At 37.5% G+C, this 11,925-nt stretch overlaps 1 protein-coding gene across 3 annotated transcripts in view; it reads left to right on the forward strand.

Moving 5' to 3' along the window:
• The window catches only part of unc5c (unc-5 netrin receptor C), a 133,606-nt gene that overhangs the window by 82,052 nt on the left and 39,629 nt on the right, over positions 1–11,925 (forward strand). For all 3 annotated transcript variants that reach the window (XM_017435748.3, XM_017435747.3, XM_037979440.1), the window contains exon 4: positions 2,568–2,671. In XM_017435748.3, the coding sequence (XP_017291237.1) occupies positions 2,568–2,671 (104 nt within the window). The remainder of the gene's footprint in view (positions 1–2,567; positions 2,672–11,925) is intronic.

Consider the following 11,925-nt stretch of genomic DNA (forward strand, 5'->3'; position numbering starts at 1 on the left):
AAACAATCTACCTTGGTTTTATGCAGGCTGCATTATTTCTGTTGATGACATTTTAGGGAGAACAGCCATGTCCTTTCCCAGATTAAGATGATGAATAGGGATCTTTTCTCTTTTTTTTGTGGACAAAGTTAGGGATGATGGGAAAATAAAATTTTAAACCTCTGTATTTTTAGGCTTACTGTAAAACAGTCTGATTTGATTTCCTCTCTGGTTAATCCTCCCCATGAACACAGGACTGTGCACAAGTATATTTTTCCATCATGAAGGTGCCACATTTTTATTTTTAATTGAAAAAAAAACAAAGAAACTAAAATGTGAATTTATTTTCTTTGGGGGGAAAAAAAGGTTTTCTGTGGTTAGTGTAGTTATTAACAATCACAGTGAATGTCTTGTTAATAGTGTAGCAGTGAGATTTTTTACATAGAAGGATATTGTATTAAGGGAGTTTGGAGGATTGATTGTAGATTTAATGCGTCAGACTCTAAAGTTGAAAAACAGTGCTATAAATCCCCATCAGTTCTCCCCTTTCCGAGCCCAACCCAGAGTCATTAGAACAAACGTAATGGGAACAGCTGTCCACTTCACAAAACTGCAGTCATGCCACATCTAATGGTTGATTTTGTGAGACGGTGACGTAGGCTGTTAATTTCGTGGGTCAGCATCAGCATTGCTTCACTAGAACTGCAAGCAATGAATAGTAAAAGGTGTTCCTTGTAACCAGTTTTTAGCTTTTGTTAAGTATAAACCTTAACTGTTAACTTTCCTCTTTGAGGAAAAATAGCAACTAGTCAAAAGTTGAACATTATGAGTTGGAACGAAGTGGAAGAAATGTGGAAAGATTGGTGTGCGATGAGTCTCCAGCCAGGAATATCTTTCATGGAAATCTGTAGTCTTACTTTACATTTGGGACACGGCTGCATGGAAGTTTCCAACAGTGTCAGTCTCACATTAAGTGAGTTAATAATTGGGTATTTAACGAACGTGTATTCCTCCAAACAGCCTACAGGGTGTAGTCCTTAAAGATAATGCTGCACCTGTCAAAAGTTGATTGTTTAAATGTTAGCATGAAATGAGATGCCAACAACCAATTTATTACAAAGAGGACAAACGATGGAAAAAATATTGAAAAATAAGCCTGAATGGGAGGTGGAGGAAAGAGGCAAATTCAGCAGAGAATGCCAGTTTTATTGCTTACTTTTACTTAACAAAGCAGCTCTTTTATTTAAGTAGCAGAGTAGAGGTCGACCAGTCGGTGCCAGTTTTTAGAAATCAAGGCAGCCGATGGCGGATTTACAAAGCCAACTTGTTTGTTTGACTGAAAAATTCAATAGTTTAATTTTCATATACGCTACAATCCGTTAGATAGAAAAAAATAAGCACCGGATGCTTTTAATTTAGCCATGACGCCATATGCAATTCAATACACATTTTTATCTGTGCGACAGTTTGTTCAACACTGAGTGCAGTTCTACTGTAGGTGTAAAGGTATCCACATTTTCTCCCTAAAAGTTATTATTTCTGTCTAACAAAATTGAAATATCAGGCTCTGAAAAAAAATTAATGCACTACCCTTTCCCTGGTAAATATGTCATTGTTTTTTTAAAAGTTAGGATCAAGTTGACTTCCATTTTGGTCTGCCAGTGTTGACAAAAGGACAAGGTCAAATACAACAACACTAGGGTGGACATAGGTGTGCTTTCCTTTTAATTGGCTTGGTACACTCAGGTGGTACCAATGCTGATTATTTAAAAAAATATAAGAATGGACCTAACTTATTGTCCGACCAATCAGTCGGTTTGGCTCTATAGAAGAACAAAAAGGCAGGGCCAACAACGGTACAAATGTTACAAAACGTATCCAAAAACAAAATGTTTTACATCTTACTGAGATTACCTCTGAATGCCAACAACATCACAGAACATGTAGAGTTGTGTTTTCTTTCCATTGCGGCAGTAAGGACACAGAATCCACACCTTCTATTTCTTTTTCCCCCTTAATCAGTGTTTTTAGGCAAGTTAGGATTGTTCACTGTCTATACTGTGACATAGCAAACATCAAAGTCATCATGTAGAAAGCCTTGGGTTATGTCTCAGCAGGGAAATGAGTGCAGAAAAAAGGAGTTATTGTGAAGTACTTTGTGGAAAGGGAACCTTTTTTTGTTGGAGTCTCTTGCTGTATGATGGTGACTGTTCACATCTTGGTCCATTCAGCATGATATCTGTCTAAGAGGCCTCAGACTCCTGTTCAGGACAACCTTGGTTATCCTGACCTGTCAGCTTCACTTTACCTCCCTACACTTGCCAATTAGGATGCTCCTGCCCATTTTTATTTTCAGTAAAGTGAACAAAAAAGTATCTTCTGATGCAATTAATAAATCTTCTTAGAGACCAACCCACAGATCTGTTTTTTGTTAATCAATGTTTCATCACTTGACTCAACATTCTACCTCAGAATTTCTCATCTACTTGTGAATGCCTGCCTGTCTTTTCTACAGCTACCTGTCAATCAGATATACTGTCCTGAAGGTTCATACGGATGCACCGTGTGTTTTTGCCTGTTCCCTGCAGACCTGAGGAAGACATTTGATCAGGAGCCTCTTGGGAAGGAAGTGTTACTCGAGCAGGAAGTGTTGCTGCAGTGTCGCCCACCTGAAGGCATCCCACCTGCTGAGGTAAGGTTTGAAAGGCTGCAATACTGAACTGCTGCACTACACCTAATAAATAAGTTAGTGTTTGTCTAAAAAGATAAACACTAATGTGGTCATGTTAGCCAGAGGAAAGACGGCAGTCATGATGGCCCCTACTAAGCCGAGCTAAAAGCTCTCACCTCAAATCCAGTAAACTGGCTTCTCTGAAAAGAGGTTTATGTGATTTTCACTGACTTTTTGGGGTCAGTTTCTGATTACATGTCACCATCATTTCTGCTGTGATTTTTGTATAGTATTTAATGGACTGCTAAAACACCCAACACCCACAATATTACTCATTCAGCCAATGTATTTAGAAACGTAGCAGTTCTATTTTTTGTCTGTTCTGTTATTTTACATGAAAAGCAGCATATTTTGGCTCAGTTCTGAACTGATATATTTCAGAAGCTTTAATAAAACAACACTGAATAAATCTGACACAGTACAGTGCACAGATAATGACATTTTCCACCACTGCATGGGCTGTTAAAGTGCTTTGGGTATTTCCTGAATATCAGCTAGTCGTGACAGTTTGGAAAAAAGAAAATTGTAATTGTATGCAGAAGGGGAAAAGAATAAGTGTCACTGTGCAACCTTGGCTTAGTTAATATCTCTTTCTTGCCCTTTGTGGGTTAAAGGGGTAGGTAGTGAATTCTGTAAAGACTGATTGACCTGGAAAAGCTGAGTCAAGTGAGCGGAACTGTGCAGCATTTATCCCCGCTGAAAGTGCTGACAGGTTATATGGACTTTACATTGAGAACTTGCTCTCCCTGTACGATCCAGCTTTCAGTCTGTTTCAGTAAGTTCACACTGTGGTTATGATTGGCTTGGTGCAGCGTCTGATTCCTCAGCTGGATTCCAATTATGGCCCATTTAGTATGCTTTCTGTGCTGAGAAATTTAAGACAGGTTAGGTGTTGGAACTGTGTAAATTGTTCCATGTGTCTGTGTTTGAATAAAGAAATAGTCAGTGTTTTCTGATAAAGCTTTCCTGTGTAATGAACTTCATTATTGGCAAATACAAAAAAGGCAAAGGTGAGCAATAATATTTTACCTGTGTATGTGTGTGTTTATTTACCTATCTTTTACCAAAAAATCTCATGAACTCCTCAATGAACATTATTGAAAGTCTTAGAAAATAGTCATTGAATGTACATCTACAAATAATCAATGGCTGAATCAACCTGAGTCAAGATGGCTGCTACAGCGAAGGGACCTTATCAAGTACAAAAATGGCTTTCACTCAGTTTTACAGATATTGGCCTAAAGTTTAGTTTGCTACTAGCTGAACGTCATCCCCACTACATACTATGAGCACTGACTGATTGCATAAAGTCTTTGTTTAAAGCTTTGTTATTAACTATTGGAGTCAAATCTGCCTGTCTGTTAGCAAAATCTCCTATGACCCACTGGATGGATTTTAATGAAACTAAGCCTCCTTAGCATATGCAGAAATGGCTAAAACTTTTATTTGCTTGACATCACACAGGCTATTTTCAAGGTTTGATTAAAAAAAAAATACAACTCTTTCGTTTCTCAAAATAAGAGGATTTTGCTTTAAAACTCTGGCAATGAATGTGGCAGGTGATTTTTTTTTTATTTTATTTTTTATTTTTTGGGGGGGGGTGAACACTAGACCTTTAATTTGTGTATTATATGTATTCTTAGGCATGGCATTAGCTTCTTTAAATACTCTTACCCCAAAGCTGCGCAAAAAGATCCCTTTCACTTGATATTTTCCCTTTTCTATAACTCAAAGTCAGCTGATTTATTGGGAGAAAGGACTAAACTGAATGCTGCTTTTTCATCTGTGTTTGTCAGGCCTTTTCTCACAAAACTCGCCAGAGAAAAGCTTCGGAAAAAGCAGATGGGCTAAGACTGTGGTTACATACGAATTTGCCGAAATATGTAGCAGCCGCTGTGGAGGAAAGATCTGTCATATTTCATCCGCTCACGACACAAAAAAATATAGGGAGGATGAAAGAGGCTGAAGGCAGGAGGAGGAGAGCTGGTCTGGTTTTGTCAGGGTTTGATTCAGTGGGTTGTTGTCAGGCCTCCAGTGGGCTGTCAGTTCACTCTGTGGCTCCTTTGCAGGCCTTTTCCTGCTTAGTGAGAGGTTAGAATGTTGGCATGCTGTGGCCGGGCCATAAAAACATGCTCTCATAGCACTTCTCTTTTCAGTTTTGAATGCACGTGATGGACATTGTGCCGTAAATAAAAAGAACAAGCTGATTGTTCATTGTCAGTTGAACTTCATATTTTCGTGTACGAGTGAAAGCCGTGTGTGTACTGTGTGATTGTGGCTGACCTGCTGGCAGAAATATACTCACCACTGATGAAGTGGAGGGAGAAATCAAAATGTTGGGTTTCCGCTGTTCAAACCAGGTTCAAAACGCTTCGGGAAGAAAGTTAGGCATTTTATTTTGCACATTCTGTACTACAGTACTGTGCTATGTTTTGTGTTTCTTAAAGACATGAAATCAGTCCCTGTTCATCTGCTGTAGATAATATTTTAGGCCTGACACTTTATTTGTTTTCTACTTGTCCATTTCTTTTTTTTTTCCAAGGACACTGCACAATCTACCGTTACAGTCAGGTCAACTAGACAGAAAATGAGTGAAAAAGGCAGAATAAAACTTTTGAAAGACCTTCAGAGAACCTTAAGAACTATTGATCTGTATCTTGGAACGTCTGTATCTTTGGAAGTAAAATATAATTCAATTAAAAGCCTATCGTTCCTTGAAGGAATAAATATCAACCGTGAATATACAGGAATGGTTTTATTAGTTTAATCAAACCTTCAAAATAACATGATACGTGATCTCATGCTCAGCATACATGTTGTGACTCTCAGCTACCACCACACCACATTTTAACCCAATATCTGTAAAACTGATTGAGTTATAGCCATTTTTGTGTTTGGCTAAGATTGATTAGCTGTGGTGACAATCTGGAATTGGATTGATTCCAAAAGTTAATCCGTTGTAGATGTACATCCAGTGATTACTTATTGGTACTTTAATTAAAACGCTGTGGTTCATAAGATATTTTCTCAACGGGCAGACAGGGTTGTCTCCACAAAGTTAATGGCAAATTTAAGAAGGAATAAAAAAAGATTTAGTGCAATCTGTTAGTAGCTAATCTTAAAATACTTAAATGGTTAAAAATATTGACATTGTGTGACTCCAGAATGCTTTTAAATAAAAAAAGACATCAGTTTTAAACTATACTAATCCACAAAAACAAGAAATCCACATCCTGCCGTATCAAAAAAAGTCAGTTATAATTAGCTTTGCTACAACAAAGCCCAGCATTGTTTGATGTAAACCAGTATCAGCCCTCCTCCTTTGGCTTCCCACATTTCAGATGATTTACATCAAAAGATGTCAGGATGGTTAACCAACATAATGACATCTTCTGATTCTATTTAAGCACTTGTGATTCTTTGTTGGGTTTCTGCGGAGGCTGCTGCCCTGCAAAGTCGAGCATTCTGCTGAATCGTCCGGATAGTTTCTGTGATGATGCAGCAAGTTTTCCGAACAAAACACTGGAAAGAGTTGCTATCAAACATCTAACAAGTTTTCAAATTCAAGAGTTCAACCTGAGGTACCCTTGTTAACATGTTTGAAAGGCTTTTTTGTGTGGTTGATGCATACATTTACTGGAGTACAGCTAGGCCCCGGACTGTGGATTATACTCACACCACACTTTAACCCACACTCGCAAAGAAAACAAGCAGCAGGCATTTATTTTGGCTTTCCTTGAGACCATTACCCATGGAACTTTGGCCTCGGAGTGCTGAAATACAGCGAGTGAGGTTTCTCAAATAGCATAAGGTTTCAGTCATCTGAACATATTGTATGATCTGAATAAATTAGACACTCAGCGGGCTTTCCAAGAGTCATTGTTACACGTTTCCATAGCCATGAATATTGATATATACTTAATCAAGAACAGGGGGAAAACGTAACTGCTGAGGCTATTTAAGGAGAAATTTGGCCCTGTTTCAGTATTATATGGGCTTAGCTGAGAGCTGCCCATAGTTACAGTAAAAAAGGTAAAGACAGGGTGGGGTTGAGTTTCCATCATCTTGGTGTAGATCTTTCCCCTTTTTCAGCACCACCACAAAGCTCTTTCATCAACATGTGAAGGACCTCTACACAAGCAAGAGTGGCCTCTTTTCACGCTTAAAAATATGTGGCTGTTCACGGAACGGACAGCTAAAAGAATGCCGCTTTGTTGTTCCTTTTCTTCACTCTTGCCCTGCATCTCCATTTCACAGCACTTGTCTCAGTCCTCGAGACAAAGACAAAAGTTCAGAGGTGACGCAGCGCCATGAGCTGCAAAGCCTGTTTCCATGGAAGCCGGGGTTTTAATTCAGGCATCTCCTCAGTCAGCCGGGGTCCTGCCGAGTTATCGCGGGTAACAAGTCACTGATGATCAGCAGGGGGAACAGGCCCCGCTGCCATGATTAAGTCCACCGGCTTTACTGAGAAGAAAGACCAAGAAACACAAAGAGCTGTACTTCAAACTTCTTCATCCAGAAAGAAAAAAAAATGTAATCATATTCACCCTCTAGATAGACTAATATTGGCCTACAGGATAAGCTATTATGTTTTAAATTTTAACATCCAATTTCCAATTGCTGTACCTAGTTAACATCCACTTTTCTTTAAAACTTAACCACATAAATGTCAGTAATTATCACCTACCACCAGAAGGCAGGTGATCATGTTTTTGCCTGTGTCTGTGTTTCTTTGTCATATTAGAAATATATCTCATGAGCATATGTTAACTAAACAAAAGTAATCATTAGGTGTACATGTACAATTTAATAATGTTTGGAGTCAGCCTGATTCAAGATGGCCTCCTCATTGAATCAACTTTGGAAAACATAAAAATGGCTATAAATCTGGTTTTTTTTTTTAGATATTTAGCAAAGGTTTGGTGTGGTTATAACTGAGGCTCAACCTCAGCACAGACTCTTAAGTGCTAACATGTTGTGAGATCATTGTTTAAAACTTTGGTATTAAGTATTAGAGTCAACCTTGTTTGTCTGTTAGCAAAATATCCCATTAAATTCTGGACCAATTTCAATAAAACTCAGAAATTAATCATAGGCTACACATGTACAACTAATGACCTCTTGGAGTCAGTCTAATTCAAAATGACCACTTCAGCTGATCAAACTAAGCAAACGCATAAATAGCTAAAACTTACTTAATTTTACAGGCATTGAGCTGAAATCTGATGTGGTAGTAGCTGAGAGTCATCCTCAACACATACTCAGAACACTAATGGAAGGCACCAAGCGATAGGCCCTTCTTTGAGGAATGCTAGGGTTCATTACTGATTAATTTAGATTAATATAAAGGTGATCTGAAGGTAAACCAAATCCTGTAGAGTACATTGGGTCACCTTGCCAAAAATAAAAAAACCAGCATGCATCTTCCCAGTATGACTGGGGTCCAGTTGAGTTATGAGTGGTGCCAAGAATGTCAAGCGCAACAGCACTTCAGTGCCTGGTGAAACAGCAAGTGCATTTTCATCAAGGTTGCCCGTGGGAGATAATGTGTTCGGGGGGCCAGACAAAATCCCCATGGCAACCGACTAAAAATTGCCCTGCAGGTGCTCACCTGTCAATCACTGCAGGTTTTCTGTGCAAAGCCAGTGATTTCCTGTAATAGCCCACATTTGTGAGCTCTGCTGTTCTCTGTGAGTCACTTTACTTCCACTGTTGCCTTCAGTGAGTTAGCTTTACCTGGAAAATGTCGTGCCAGGGAAGGTTTTCTGTGCATACAGCGTGTTCTTTCAGACTTCAGATGAGAGAGAGAGAGAGAGAGAGAGAGAAAAGTTTTCCAATAAGTTAGAAATGTACTCTGGAAAATGGCCAATAAAGTACCACATACACTACATGGGCTATCAGTTTCTTTGCTGTGTTTATTGCCCACTGCAGACAGGCAAAAAGCAGGCGATAATGTTTTTGCCCACACTTGTGCATGTGTTTTCCAGTCTGTTAGCAAAATAACTCATGGAACACTGGATTTTATTAAAACTTGTTGAAAGTAATCATTGGATGTACATCGAGAACTTAATAACTTTTGTAGCCAACCCATGGCCAACACAGCCAAATAACTTTAGAAAACCAAAGAAAATCCCTATAATTCTGTTGGTTTTACAGATATTGAGCTCAAATTTGACGTGGTAGTAGCAGAGAGTCATCTCCTACACATGCTGCGAGTGTGACAACTTACAGTATTACATGAGATCAAGGTCTGACTAAAACAGCTATAACTCCATCATTTTTCAACAAAAAAAGTTTCAAACTGGCACAACTGAGTTCTGCAAGGAAGACTTCGTCTTTAATTTTCTTCTTTTTTTTCATTTTTAAAACCGTAAACATACATATAAATAAATTAGGAGCCATATAAAGTACAGTTGCTGAAGTCCACCTTTTATTTGAGGAGGGTAAAATGAAAATATAATGAGACAGCTCTTATTTTTGTTTAAACTATTTCTTCATGGCCTTAAAATGATTTTTCTGTTTGTGTTGAGCTTTTAAACTCTGAGTTTGTCCTTGCTTCTGAAAACTGAGTTGTATACTAAGCAAGTTCTGAGGTCCATCACGGCATAAAAACTCTTTTCCAGACGAAGTCATCATTCAAGCTTTTTTTTTTTTTTAACGACAGTCATAACATTTCAAGCAGAGTGAATCCACTACTTCTCCATTTTCCAACACTACAGTAACGGTTTGTGCTAAGTTAAGTCTAATTAATGGACAAAAATGAGTTTTTGTGCTGTGCCACTCAGTAGCCACCCAAAATTTTGCAAATTGTAATCATTTTTTGAAATTATTTTTCCTTCGCAATGAACACACAGAGGAGTAGGCATGCTGTTCTGATTTTCTGTCACTTATACAGCAAATGGTGAGCAATTCTGAGAATCAGAATGAAAGTGCTCGAGATGAGCTGCATCTGTAGTAGCTCGTTTCGAAAAATATTTATTTGCCCATGTGTTGAGGAGAGCTGAAGGTCGGAGTTGTCTGGAGGAGGTCATTAATTTTACCTCGAGTCACAGCGATACATCTCACATGGATTTATTGAAAAACCAGTTGATGCATGAAAAAAAATGGGAAAGGTTGTTTGTGCAATTTATATTGTATGAAACTTTATTTTCAGGTTGCCCATGTTACTCAATAGGCACTTATTTTTGTTACAAACAACAAAAACTGTCCTTGAAGAGAACAATAACAATAAATGTAAAATTCTACCTCCTAAAAAATATATTTAAGGGTCCAAGATCAGTTTTGTGAGAGAAAAGCGAGGGACAGGTTTTATAATATACACTCATTATTCAGGAATATTTAACTTTATTTAACTGAGCAGAAAAGGGTGTTCCACATTTAATTAGTGTTTCTATACTGAAACTGTTAATGAAATAATAGGGTGATATAAGCATTACAAAAGTTTGACTGTCTTTTATAATTAAATTTTTTTTTATATTTTACTATATTTTATCATAAATTCTCAGGTAATAATTTGTATCCTTTGTGCCTGACAATTATAGATGATTACATTTTGTGTTTTTATGCCATTAAATAACAATTGCAGTGATAAAGAGAGCTGTTAACTGTTGTTGTGTTTTGTTTTTATGGCAGACTAATCATTGCCCGCTACCGAAAAGCAAACAGTGGGCTGTAATGCCTTTGCCTGTGTGTGTGTGTGTGTTTGTGTGTCTGCTACCAAAATATCCTTTGAGCCAGTGGATGAATTTTAATGAAACTTTTAGGGAATGATCAAGGGAAGCATCTCTTCTGTTTAACTTTGAGAGCCAACCCAGTTCAAGATGGTCACCTAAACTGACCTCAAAAAAACACAAAAACGGCTATGATTTAGTCCGTTTTTTCACATATCGTGCTGAAATGTTGTAGCTGAGAGGCGTTCACAGCAGATCCTTCAGAATAAATTTTATTGAAACTCGAAGAATTGAATTATTTAATGTACAATGTACAACTGATTAACCTCTGGAGATGATTCTATTCTAGATGGCCACCGCAGCTAATTGACTTTATTTAGTTATTTGTATGTTTAGAATCTGTATATCATCTATTTGCACAGAACCAGATAAATTTCTTTTTTTTTAATTATTTTTATTTTTATTTAGATCAGATATTGACATCAACATTTCGCATATCACTCCTCACAGACAAAACCTGTTGGTACGGCCCAGCCAAAGCTACGACAAATTAGTCTGGTTCATTCTCGAGTCCATGTGGCCCCACACAAGATCATCTCACCATGTCTCTATCCGGGTTTTTCCCCCTTTTTTTTTTTTTTTTGTAAGAACCCAAAGAGAACACGAGAAAAAAAAAAAAAAACCAACAGGGTCAGAGAGTGTAGCCATAACAAAAGTATCCGTTACATGATTCTATAAATCCACAAAACATCACTTCGAACAAAGAACTTTGTTTATAAAATATAAAATAAAGTTTGGTGGCATCCTTTTATTTTGGTTTAAATTATTTCTGGCATATATTTTTTGAGATATTTTTCCCATTTATTCCAATGTTTGAAGAATAAATCTATTTTTAGATTAACTGTGGCTGTTATTTTTTCCATTTTGTAAATGTCTGTCACTATTTGGGCCCATTCTCTGACAGTAGGTTCTGTTTGCAACATCCATTTTTTTGTAATTGCCTTTTTTCCGGCCGCCACCAATATATTCCATAGGTATCCGTCAACTGATTGCATTTTGGGGGTTTTGCATCCTAAAAAGATGGTTTTGAAGTTTGATGCAATGTTGATTTGAAAAATTTGGTTAATTGCAACATTTATAGCGGCCCAGTATCTTTGGAGAGTATAACACTCCCAGAAAACATGATAGTGATGGGCTTTCTGACAACCACAGTTTCTCCAGCATTGACCATTTCCTTGTGAGAAATGGGCGCTTTGATTTGGGGTAATAAAATAACGAGTCATACATTTCCAACTAAATTCTTTCCAGAGGTGAGATTTTGTGCACCTCCATTGGGATACACATATTTGTTCCCATTCTTCATTAGTTATAACAAGGCCTGATTCCTTTTCCCATTTATTTTTAATATACAATGTAGAGAGATTATTAAGGTTTGATATAGTCTTATATATTCTTGAAATTAGTCCTTTTGATAATTTTGATTTATACGATTTTATTATTAGTTCAATCAGTGGGTTGCATTGATCTGTGTTTTGTTTGATTTCG

Source organism: Kryptolebias marmoratus, linkage group LG14, assembly GCF_001649575.2.
Source record: "Kryptolebias marmoratus isolate JLee-2015 linkage group LG14, ASM164957v2, whole genome shotgun sequence".
NCBI lineage: Eukaryota > Metazoa > Chordata > Actinopteri > Cyprinodontiformes > Rivulidae > Kryptolebias > Kryptolebias marmoratus.